The sequence below is a fragment of the Triplophysa dalaica genome, chromosome 3 (genome assembly GCF_015846415.1).
Source record: "Triplophysa dalaica isolate WHDGS20190420 chromosome 3, ASM1584641v1, whole genome shotgun sequence".
Taxonomy (NCBI): Eukaryota; Metazoa; Chordata; class Actinopteri; order Cypriniformes; family Nemacheilidae; genus Triplophysa; species Triplophysa dalaica.
The window spans coordinates 13,095,987-13,108,155 of record NC_079544.1 but is presented as its reverse complement, the minus strand read 5'-3'; the positions used below and the strand labels follow the sequence as shown (position 1 = coordinate 13,108,155).

Here is a 12,169-nt window from a genome sequence, read left to right as displayed (position 1 = left end):
CGAGGGCTGTAAATAATGTTAGCATCTTAGTATTTTCCACGTGCTTTGCTTGGCAAACAGAAAAGCTTGTAGTTCATCCAATCAAAGGTCCACACGAAGGCCGGCATGAACTCCCAACACTGGTTTTGTGTTGAGGTCAAAGGAACAGTTTAGAGTCATTGATGCACAATCAATAACAAGCTGGGGGCTCTTGTTTGATTAATATGGGAGAAAGGGAAGACAGCTCTGTCTGCAGTGTTAATAATGCCATAATAGTTGCAGTTAACCAGATTTGAGACTGGTTGAGGTCTTTGAGGTATGAAAGGGAGGTTTTGAGGGCTGGATTGGTTTTTACTCCAGGTCCGAAGAGGCTAGGAAGCAGCAGGTCAGTGCATGAGAAAAGGCCATTTTATAGATGAAAGGCACTCATTAAAATTTCACTGCAACGTATTTCCACATCCGTGCCTCACCAACTAAAGTAGGGACACCCATCTGCCACATTTTCACTTTGATCAGAACTGTAAAATCATTTTATAAGGGCTTGCATGAATGGGGACTACAACATCTTTAATGCTATTTATAAATGTTCACGATGCTTTGAAACACCTAGAAAAGGGTTCCTGTGTCAAGCACATGTTTAAACCTTTTAATGATCTCTTGGTGCCAATAGAAAAATCGAGTCACACTATGTAAGCACATGTAGATTTGAACTTACACCTCCCTCCACAGAGGGCTTCCACATATAGACAAGAGTGTGATATCTGGTAAAAGACGTGATACGGGGGTGAAAATTGGGGTCTGGGCGCCACATTCCTTCAATTAAGCAGCTGATTGAATCAAGAATTTAGCTTCCTGTAAGTCAATAAAGAATAATAACAAGAACAAATTGGCTGCAGTCTCATCCTGCAGACAAATTAGATCAACTTGATTTTGTCTGGTCTACAGGCAAGTCTTCTAATTTTTAAACCTTGTTTTCAGTTTGCCACACTAACCGCCAATGACTGGTAACCTGTGCTGGATGGGATGCAGAGTTATTGTGAGGATAAAAAATAAATGACAAAATGTAAGCATGAAGTCATGGTCTATTATTCTGACTACTATGACCTCACTAGGAGATGCCCGTCTTGTGGCATGTGCCCATAAATACTTAATGACTGAGACACCCGCCCTTCACCACACATATTCACACCATAAATTGTATACCCATCTTTGCCTCAACATACATTTTATTGTTCTCATGTGAGAGGGAAGACTAATGTTGTTGTACTTCTAGGGTAAAAAAGTAAGTAGAATAAAATCCCTCTGGCATAACTTAAAATAATATATATATATATATATATATATATAAACAGAACAAAGGTAGATTTTAATTGAAAGCTTGAACTGTTCACATGATAAATCTACCTTTTACCTGAGGAGATATTCACATGAGTTAATGTAGTACCTGCAAAATAGTGATATTTTGAAAATAATATGATGGAAATGTCTCTACCCATATGCTCTTGTCTTGTGCGCTTTTTACTAAAACATGATCTGGCACTGTGAAGTTGAATTAAAAACTACGTGCTTTAGCGCCACCTGCTGATGTATTATTTTCTATTTTTACTTCCACTGTTTTTCTACTAACCACCATGCACGTCATCTTTTTACCCGGACAGCAACCTGCAAATATTTTGAATGTTAAACTAAATATGAATAGTCTCATGACACTTTCTCTCAACAGGTAGTGGTCTAGCTTTTATTGATCCTAGTAAACTTTGTATTAGTATCTATCGTATTATTGCTCGCTGAACTCTTTGTAAGTCGCTTTGGATAAAAGCGTCTGCTACATAACTAAATGTGAACGTAAACCTACTGCAGAAAGAACGCAGAAATGCAAATGCTGGGTTAGGTCTGTTTTGATGCTGGTTTGACCCGCTAAGGACCAGTACATTTGCTGCTAGTTATATGTAAATTATGTGTCATTCGTTATACTATGGTTAAACGCTTGTACAGAAATTTACTGTGTAAATGTGTACAAGAAAGTGTCTACTGTAAAGTATTGTAATTCTTTGTTACTTGTAATCAACAATTCTGACTCATATCTGTCAGACTGCCATGTTGTACGGAACTGTACCCAAGTTTTTCAGCTACTGTCGCACTTGTGTATATGGTCGACTGACAATAAAGGAAAATGATTTGCAGGTAATGCTGTTGTGTTTATTGGAGTGTTTTTTACATTTACATTTATGCATTTGGCAGACGCTTTTATACAAAGCGACTTACATTGCTTTCTCCTATACATTTTACATAGGTATTTGCAATCCCCTGGGATCGAACCCACAACCTTGCTCTTTACCACTGAGCTACAGGAAAGCTTTTTTAAAGTTGAAAGTTTCTTCGTCGATCTCTTAATACGTAAGGAAATGGTTGCAATACAGTATATGATACTTATTACTCAAATGAAAGTTTGCAATACAGTTTATGATACTTATCTAGCGATCTATCTAACGTTATCTGTCAAATGATCTATTTCCATACTTACATACATACCCTAACGAAAACAAACCATACTACAGTTTTAAGACGTGTTAGGCGAACGTGAACCACTAACGTTAACGTTACACTACGGGAACTGTCACGCGCATTATAAAATGCAGGTGTGTCGTAGTTTTTGCCACTTGCAAATAACTTACATGTTCTGTATTGGATGTAAAATTGTGGGGAATTGGCTTTATTAAACAAAAACTAGAAATTCGTATTTCGCCCAGTGTAACATCAAATCACAATATGGCGAACGTTTGTGTTATGTCTTATAATATTATCGCTCATACAGTATGCGAAACAAATGCTATACATAGAAAACCTTTCGCCATAGTAGGATTCAAAATACAAATATGCAGCACTGCATTCGTACGTAACATGCTAACCGGAAGTCAGTGACACTAGCGGCGGCTAATCAAAAACGATGTAAAAATCTCCTACAATCATGCACGCGAAAGAATGTAAACATCACATAGAAAATCCGTTATGCACTTACCACAACATTGTTTAATTGTTTCAAAGGAAGTTAATTAACAAGGAGCCAAAACGTGCTACATCACAGAGGTGTTTACTTTACCTTGGTTACCACAAGGATTTATATTTAACGTTAGCTAGTGGTTAAATGAAAACACTCACGCTCTGAGGCTACTGTGTGGCCGACATATCTGTTACAACTGAACTGCAGATAAAGAGAAAACAATAATCGGGTAAGTACCCAAGATGTTTGCTTTGTGTTCGACAGGTGTGATAAACGAGCTCGTGCTGTTGTGATAGGAACCATGTCTTCAATAAGGTCCGTGATACTGCTGTTGGTTAAATCATGTAACCCATTGCCCCACAGTGCGTAAAAAAACCTTTTATAACAAGTTATTGGATGTGTTTTGATTTCCCGCTGCTGTGTTTGTTATAGCATACATATTTTATGACATGGCTGTGTGTGGCGAGGTGTACTAACATGTTTGTAATTAAAAGCACCATGTGACATTAATCTACTTCAGTAATTTAAGGTTTGTGCAGATTTAGACTATCTAAACGCATAACTGATGTAAACATGTATTGCAAATAATTTCTATCTGTCTGCTGGTCATTGTAAAACAGAGGAAGAGTTTGGTTCGAAAATTAGGTAAAATCATGTTTTTTTATGTTAACATGTTTTTATTGTGTTAATTAGCTGTATTTTTTGAGTTGCAACTGCAGTTTGATTGATATGAATTGAAATGCACAATTAAAAAAACCTTTAAAGAGTTATCTCATTTGGGAACCAAACTCTTCTGATATTCACATGATTGTGTTGAGATTTGCTGTGCATCTCTACAGGTGAATGAGTGAGGCTGACTTCTTCCCCTCTGCTGATATGGCAGAGATCAATCGTATCCATTATGAACTTGAATATACAGAAGGCATCAATCAACAGATGCGGATCCCGGAGAGGCTCAAAATTTCCCACAACCTATCAGAGGAACCGCCTGGCTCCCTTATACATCGATCCCACACTACCATGATGCATGTGCCAGAGCGGATTGTAGTTTCAGGTTTTATCATATATCAAATAATAGCTTAAAGATTTTCTTTATAAAATGTTTTTTGAGAAAACAGCAGCTGACTTATTGGCTGTTTTTAACTGATCAAGGAGACGGCAATGATGCTCGCTTCAGTAGACCAAGAGATCTGGATCTGATTCAGTCCACGCCTGTAGAGACAGTTGAACTGAAGACACCACCTCAAGTTCTCACCCTCAATGATCAACCCCTGGACTTCCTAGAGCCAGAACCAGTAGGCAACTCCACTGCCCAACAAAGAGAAGAGGTAATGAAAAATATGCTCTCAAGGCATATTTTTATTACTTAATTTGCATGATATTGGTTTTTGTGCTTTGAGGTATTTGATCTACAGATAGTAAGTCAGAACTTTGAGTAGGGAAAAGACATGCAATTAAGATTCCGTAAGTAAAAAGTAAATCTATATCTGTGACCTATTGCTTCACAGATGCGATCTCACTTGAGGTCAAGTAAGGAGCGCTGTAGGCCTGAGAACGCTACAATGCGCCGCAGTGGGCAAATAAACAAACATGATTTGTGAGTAAACACACTCTCTCTCATTGTCATTCACTTATCTATTGTCATCGGTCACATTACCGATGTGACATTGATGAGTCATTATTTTTTAATGTCTATGTAACCCAGTTTATAGCATATCAATTTGTTTTTTAGAGTAGCTAAATATAGTCTAATAAAATAAAGGGTAATGGAGCTTAAACAAGCAAAGCCAGCTTTTCTTTCCAGACTATATCATGATTTATATGAAGAATTTATTTGAAGTATTATGTTGTTGCAAACAAACTCGCTGATTGTTGGCTAGCAGCATTGTTCTAGCATAATCTGATTGGATAAAAAGTGCAGTTGTGGTCTACTATGGTACTGATCATAACTATGACATGATTGTTATGTAGACTAGACACTGTCTATACTTTGGGAACTTTTGTAGTATAAAAATGTTTGTTTTGTCTTTGCCAGTGCAAGCCCATCACCATCTCGTGGTCTGGTTCGTGTCTGTCCTCCTCTCATTAGCCCTGAGGACAGTCAGAATCTTAACACTGGGCTCCTCAACTACATCAAGAATACGACTCGCAGGGCTTACCAGCAAATCCTCGAGGTGCTGGAAGACAGTAACCGCAAGTAAACTCTTTCAACATAACAAGATTTGACATTTGATTATATTTTTGACACCAAATCTAACTGTGAGTGTTAGTTTGTTAATCAGAGTTGCACAGATGTTTTTCTTTTAATAATTAGCCAATTTTCAGTTTAGGATTTAAAACTCAATATCTGTACAACTCTGATTAATCTCCATGTATCTGTTTTTGAATTGTCTTTGTAGACTAGAGTGTTTAAGAACTGTAACCGTTTACTTAAGATTTCTCATGTTCATCTTATTATGCTTATGGGGTAAAAAAAATACACAACTGTTATGTTTGTTTTTGTTGTAGTCGAACTGCTGTTTTCAATTTTGAGGCTAGTCTGGAGAACACCTCCGATGATGCTGTCTTAACAGATGCTGCATCATTGCGACGACAGGTAGCGTCTTATACCTCAACGCTGCACTCGTTTTCCTCTGATGGATATACAATTACCATTAATCGTGTGTTGTGATTGATTGAACAGATCATAAAGCTAAACCGAAGACTGCAGCTGCTGGAGCTCGAGAACAAAGAGCGAGCCAGGCGTGAAATGGTCATTTATTCTCTCACTGTTGCATTCTGGTTAGTTAACTCCTGGATCTGGGTGCGACGCTAGAATGCTCTTTGCTCTAATATTTAAGAAAATAAAGTTCAGCTAAAATATTTGTTATTTTTACCTTTTTAGTTAGGTTCTTAGTAAGTGGAAAAATGGAACGCTACAGAATTTTCAGTTGCACTTGCAATAACCAAAATGTCTAGCCATGCTCTGAGAAATATAATGTATGTAGTTATTGTTGTTGCATTCCCAAAAATGATGCTGTTTTTTGTAAATGTTTTAATATGTGAAGACAGTTTTGTGGTCCAGTGCAGTGTTACAATCTACTGTAAATGCTGTAATATTTTGTTAGGTATCGTTTTTCAATCCTGGAAGCTGAAACTTATCTTTCATTTAAAATACTGAATCATTATTTATGGAACAATATATTTAACGTTGTGGGATCACCAAAAATAAAAGGTCAAATTCATGCATTGTCTATGTATGTGAATTTCATACTGTGACGATAATAAATGGGTCCTATGGTGTGACAGCAAAAATGCAGAAATAAAATCTATATAAAATAGATTAAGAGAGAATTGTCTTCATTGTTATTATATTTTTAAATATTAATAATATAAAATAATAAAGTGTTAACAGTGTTTTATAAATATTTGCTATGTCTCAAACAATAGGACACATACTGTATACTTGTGGAGAAATCCAGTGACAATGATTATTATTATTATTTATTGTAGTAAATAAGCTTTTTGTTTATCTCTGTGAGAGTATGTTCCACAAATGTAGGTCCTGGCGTGTCTTAAAGAGTGGTTAACATTTTTTGGAACTGTGGTTTATGTGCTGGTAAAAAAATATTATTGAAAACGTTTATATCATACAAATTGTTATCAGTTGTAGGGTAGTAGTAAGACAAATTGAATATGCACATGAAAAAAGATCTGTATGTAAATTATAGAATCCCTCTCTCTTTTCTCTGCAGTTTCACATGTGTATGTATACGGTGTAACAGTTTTGTAGTTTTTACTTTAAAAAGTCAAGCTAAAAAAATCAATTTCCATGTTGAAACAGTAGTAGGCGCTCTGTCGTGTCTAAGCACTTCACAGCGCGTTTTTCATGACCTGGAAGAAAAATGCATGGTGTCAGAGGCCCTGGTCGATTCGGCACGTAACAGCGGACGTGGACTGTAACGAGAAGTAACTTGCTGTCACTGTGATGGATCATTCATGGTGACATGTCATACATTTATACAGAAACAACAGAATACATCGCCAACCAGTGACAACACCATAGTGCTCCCGCTCAAGCCGATTTGTACTTTTCTGGTGAAGAAAATCGGTAACTTTCATCATCATTTCTTTCCTTGCGTCGTATTATTAGAACTTCTATGCAAATGCTTTAGGAAGAGGAACACATCTAATAAACGGGTCGTCGTTTTTTCTTATTCGCTGGCTGTGCTCGCTCGTCCGCTGTCGCGATGGCTCCGATGGGTATTCGGCTGTCGCCGATCGGTATCGCCGTGTTCTGTTTACTGGCGGCCGGTGTGATCTATCACCTCTATGCCGGGGTCTTGTCCAGCAGATTTGCATCGTTCAGACAGAAGAGTACCGTGGATCTGAGGGATCTGCTAGCTCTGTCCATAGAGGCTGCGGAGCTGGGAGGACTGGAGGTGAAGAGGATCAGGGAGGACGACACTTTGGAGGAGAAGACAAAGGGGAAAACCAAAGAAGGAGCCAGCGAACTGCTCACAAAGGGTGATCTGAACTCTCATCGAAAGATGTTCTACCTTATCAAGAACACCTACCCCCATATACAGGTACAAGTGATGGCAGGGGTGGTCTTTACTAAAAATGGGCCGTTGACACACTGTTTAAGAGATGCACAAGTTCAAGTGTACATTAGTTCATTTTTCATCTGTTTTTAGGTGAACTCCGAAGAACACGATAATGCTGAGGGGGAGGCCACCATATGGACACGCAACATCCCTAAAGAAATTTTGGAGAAGGTCTCCGAGGGAAAGAAGGTGTCTGCCGAGAGGATTACTGTGTGGATTGATCCACTGGATGCCACCCAGGAATACACAGGTCTGGATATGGTTGTTTACTCCGAAATGAACAGTCCTGCACCATTAACTCACCCTAATGTCCTTTCTAACATGTATTATTTATTTTATATTGTGTAACATGAAATTAGTTATTTTGAAGAATATTTTTAACCAGCATATTGCACTTACAGCTACTGGTCAATTTTTTACTTTTATCGTTTATAAACCAAAATCACAGAATAAATAACAAGCACACGCATATACAGGTTGTTTCAAAATGTATAAATTCATAAGGCAAAGTAGAACAAATCTTGCATCCCTACATTGTCTACTATTGATTTACATTTTATAGACACTAAGCGACTGAAAACGATTTCTCAAAATATCTTATTTTGTGTTACTCAGAAGAAAGTAAGTCGAACATGTTTTTTATGACCTGAGAGTTAATCAATGATGAATCAGTTGTTGTTTCGGGTGATATTTGCCCTCAATTAGGCTTGTTGCGATAGTCGGTGTTACCCGTGATACACGGTGTTTAACCCGCCTACCGGTTACATCACTTGCCCACTGGTTACATCACTTGCCCACCGTGGCACCGTCCCCACCATCATATTTAAGTTTTATAGCAATAAAGCACTTAATTCAGTTAGTTACTAAAATAACGTGCCAGAACGCGTCTTCTCAGAAGCAGATGTCAGATTTCATTAATCACGTGAGGCGAGTTAACGGACCAAACAATGGCGGAAGATTTTATTTCAAAGCGAAATGCATATAGGATTTAATCCCAATGCCAACGGGGAACCTGTAAACGTTAATGAGGCAACCTGTAAACTTCGTCTGATGAAGGTGGCAGCATCCGAGGTAACACTTCGAATTTACATGCACACCTTCAAGCACACCACTAATATCAATTAATATCAAACAAAAAAAAATCGACCACAAAAGCCTAACAGACAAATTCATACACACATCCATAAGTGTTGCGTTTGCGAAATGTGGCAAAACATGAGGATGATCATCCCATAAACTCGGCTTCTTCAGATAAGTTATTACTTTCTCCCCATATGCGTGCGTGTCCGTGTACAGTTTCCCCCACAATGAGAGATAAAGTATAAACCACTTGAATGTAAGTTACAATGTGGATCAACATTTTTAAAGTACCTCTTTTTGTCAAGAAAAGACAGCTTAACGTGGAGTTAAGGCACCTTATTTAACGTTACGTTTTTTACATTCGTCCTTCTTGTTTGCTGGTTGCATGATGTGTGCAGTGATTGTAAGTTTTGTTGGTAAAGGCACTTTGTTTAGCGTGAATGTTTAAAAAAAGTTTTTTTGCATGGTGTGTCTGATTATTCGTGCATGGTGTGTGTGATCATTTGTTTTGCAATAAGGTGTGTGTAATATAAGCGAGTGTCGTAATGTTTTGTGTATTTTTATTAAGAAAAAGAATACACCCATCAAGAATTCCAGCAAATGCCGCTGAATTGCCTCTAATTTAAGTGAAAGTAAGTCGAGACGTGTGCACGTCAGCATTTTCAGGGGCCAGAAATCCTCAACATGCAACCCCGGAGAGACCGGTACTACCAGTGTTTTTACATGTCAATCAACCGGTGGGAAAATTCCCTCACCGCAACTTCCCTAGCCTCAGTATATCGCAATACCATAATCCCTCTGCTTGAATACGTGTTCCATATTTGACCAGGTCTTATTCATACTTTGTAGTTTTATTATGGTTCTGTAATTGTAGAAAGGATATGTTATGTTTAAAGTGTCTAGTAATATGTATGTGGGTGTACCAGGATGTAAATCCTTTTATCATTGTTTGTGCTTTAAACAGAGAATCTCCGTAAGTACGTCACCACCATGGTGTGTGTGGCTGTGGATGGGGATCCTGTTATAGGTGTGATCCATAAACCCTTCACTGGGTACACAGGTGTGTTTATCGGAGGCTTACAGACATAATAAACCAGACTGACGTATGGCTTTCAATACAGAAAGCAGAAACCATTTGAGAAAATCTATGAAATTTGGAGCAGCAAGCAAACGTCAAATTAATGTATATTTATTATATGCTCTAAAATTATTTTTACCGTTAGTTTCTTGTATCTTATTAAGTATGTATCAGTAGTTTTGTATTTTGGGCATTGTTGCAATTACATCATAACATTATTGTTTTGACTGTGTTGTTCTTATATTAAAAATCCTCTCATCTTCAGCTTGGGGGTTTGTTGGTAAGGGAGCCAGTGTGGCACCACGTGCTTCCTATAACACAAACTCTCCTAAGGTGATCGTGTCACGCTCACACTCTGGAACTGTGAAGAAGTTTGCTCAAACAGCATTTGGCAACAATACTGAAATTATACCAGCAGGGGGCGCAGGTACTGTATACCTAGAATTTTCTCCTGTCTATTAAACAAAGAATATATGATACAAGTACATAAAACAACAGTATCATTTTATCTACACTTATATATAAATAACATTTGCTTGATTTTTACAATGACAAATGTAACTATTTATACAAAAATATAAGGCCTTTTAATAAATATGTAATAATACAGCTCTGAGTTCAACAAATTTTGGGGTGTCTTTCTACAGGATATAAAGTACTGGCTCTTCTAGACCCTAACGATGAGGAACACGAGAAGGCTGATATTTATATACATGTGACATTCATCAAAAAGTGGGATATCTGTGCTGGTGATGCCATCTTGAAGTCTGTGGGTGGTCAAATGACAACTTTAAAAGGAGAGCAGATCGATTACACCGGATCAGAGGGAAACACGGGTGGCCTACTGGCTAGCATCAAAAATGACCACAAAGATTTGGTGAAGAGACTTCCAAACTTAGAAGAAAATTAACAATATATCAACCACAGATAACACTCATATCTTCTTCAGAACCACACTTTCGTGTGAAGATCTAAGGAACCGAGATAAACCCTGACAGGCGATGGCTAAACTAGCATCAGTAACTCAGTTTTATGTGTGACATTACCCAAACATGTTTGGAAAGAGATACAAGATTAAAGCCCGAAGCAAGTGTCCCATTGCTTTGTGTGGATCATCGGCCAAGTTTCGTGCTATATATTTAAAGAATGTTGAAGTGTTAAATGAAGTTTAGGTGTGGGGTTATATCATGAGGTCAGATTAGTTTAATGATTGGATCAGCAGCATTATATTTTTCAGATTGATTTTTGATGTTGGATGTTACTGTATTTCGGACACTTCATATTGGGAGGTAAAGCCAGGTGTAAATGGTAGTGATTTTGGATAAGGACTGTGAATCCAGAGATAACTTGAATATTATGTAATTGTACATAGCATTTTCACCTTCAATGGAATGTTTTCGGTTGTTTGTCATATATCTAGTCAACGGGTTAATACACTGATAGCTGATAACAGAGGTTTAAACTCAGTATGTAAATATATACACATGAATTTTACGATAAAAACATTTTATTATTTAGTTTGTTGTAGATTTGGGAGAGACTTTAACAAAAAGCTAAGTTGAATAGATACTCTGCAGACTTGGTGATTTATTCTGTTGATATATCTGTTTTAGAGCTCCTTCACTGTGATAAACTCATTGTAAAACTCCAGTTTTCAAAAGAGAAAGTATTTTTGTATGAATATCGATACCCTTCCCATGTTTGTGTGTTTCTCTCAAGACAGAACTCGTGTGCATGACAACAAGAGAATTTTTGCATGTGCCCTTTTACAGATCTTTTCTGAGAATTGAGGCATGTTATTTGGAATCGCAGTGAGTGATGTCTTCATTTTGCCTTTAATAAATAAAAAACTTGCGTTTTAGAGAGAACATTTATTTTAATGCAAGAATACACAATGGTTTGCTTGAATTATTTATTTTTATTGATAGGAAAAAACAAGAATGTTTGTTATATTATGTAGGGTGATTTTATGTAGAAAACAGTAAACTACCAAAAAACATAGCTGGGTCGCAAATATCTCTATTTAAGTATAAAACTGTTCTTTTTAATATTTGTACTCCCATCAATTTTTTTTTAATGTAATCTAAAAACGGTTTGCCTACCACAAGGTGGCAGACTAGTTTTATCTTACTAGCATTTTGTTAAACACCTAGGTGTGGTTTCCCGAACAGAGATTAGTTTTAAAACAGGACTAGGCCTAAGCTATATTGGGACATTGTGAGACAAACATGTCTTACAAACAAGCATTACAGTTGTGCATCTTGAGACAAAATACTGGCACTGCTGTTTTTTAAGTTGTTTCAGTGCAGGCAGTTTTCAGTTTAGACAGCTCTAACATTTATTTTGGAGGTGATGGTCTAGTGGGTTAAACCACTCAACTGGTAAATCAAAGGTTGCTGGTTCGATCCCAGCAGCCACCACCAGTGTGTCCTTGAGCAAGACACT

General features: G+C 37.4%; 2 protein-coding genes across 3 annotated transcripts; both read left to right on the top strand.

Annotated features, from left to right (window-relative positions):
• The first annotated feature begins 2,872 nt into the window (after positions 1 to 2,872).
• On the top strand, positions 2,873 to 6,302 carry mffb (mitochondrial fission factor b). 2 transcript variants are annotated; one of them, XM_056743588.1, is made up of 7 exons: positions 2,873 to 3,295; positions 3,820 to 4,034; positions 4,133 to 4,308; positions 4,489 to 4,577; positions 5,016 to 5,177; positions 5,489 to 5,576; positions 5,664 to 6,302. In XM_056743588.1, exons 2-7 carry the CDS (start codon positions 3,824 to 3,826, stop codon positions 5,793 to 5,795), a joined length of 858 nt encoding a protein of 285 aa, XP_056599566.1. In that variant the 5' UTR covers positions 2,873 to 3,295; positions 3,820 to 3,823; the 3' UTR covers positions 5,796 to 6,302. The 2 variants fall into 2 exon arrangements, with proteins under 2 accessions (XP_056599566.1, XP_056599565.1); XM_056743587.1 differs by having other exon boundaries at positions 2,874 to 3,209.
• A 551-nt stretch (positions 6,303 to 6,853) lies between these two features.
• On the top strand, positions 6,854 to 11,585 carry bpnt2 (3'(2'), 5'-bisphosphate nucleotidase 2). Its single transcript, XM_056744468.1, has 5 exons — positions 6,854 to 7,548; positions 7,657 to 7,816; positions 9,611 to 9,706; positions 9,990 to 10,151; positions 10,372 to 11,585. Exons 1-5 carry the CDS (start codon positions 7,210 to 7,212, stop codon positions 10,632 to 10,634), a joined length of 1,020 nt encoding a protein of 339 aa, XP_056600446.1. The 5' UTR covers positions 6,854 to 7,209; the 3' UTR covers positions 10,635 to 11,585.
• The last annotated feature ends 584 nt before the right edge of the window (positions 11,586 to 12,169 follow it).

Excerpts from the sequence above, each read along its gene's own strand:
- bpnt2 (XM_056744468.1), top strand. The coding sequence starts at position 7,210 with ATGGCTCCGATGGGTATTCGGCTGTCGCCGATCGGTATCGCCGTGTTC. Across the intron at positions 9,707-9,989 it reads ACCCTTCACTGGGTACACAG|CTTGGGGGTTTGTTGGTAAG; the intron begins GTGTGTTTATCG and ends TCTCATCTTCAG. Across the intron at positions 10,152-10,371 it reads TATACCAGCAGGGGGCGCAG|GATATAAAGTACTGGCTCTT; the intron begins GTACTGTATACC and ends GTCTTTCTACAG.
- mffb (XM_056743588.1), top strand. The coding sequence starts at position 3,824 with ATGAGTGAGGCTGACTTCTTCCCCTCTGCTGATATGGCAGAGATCAAT. Across the intron at positions 4,309-4,488 it reads CTGCCCAACAAAGAGAAGAG|ATGCGATCTCACTTGAGGTC; the intron begins GTAATGAAAAAT and ends ATTGCTTCACAG. Across the intron at positions 5,178-5,488 it reads CTGGAAGACAGTAACCGCAA|TCGAACTGCTGTTTTCAATT; the intron begins GTAAACTCTTTC and ends TTTTTGTTGTAG.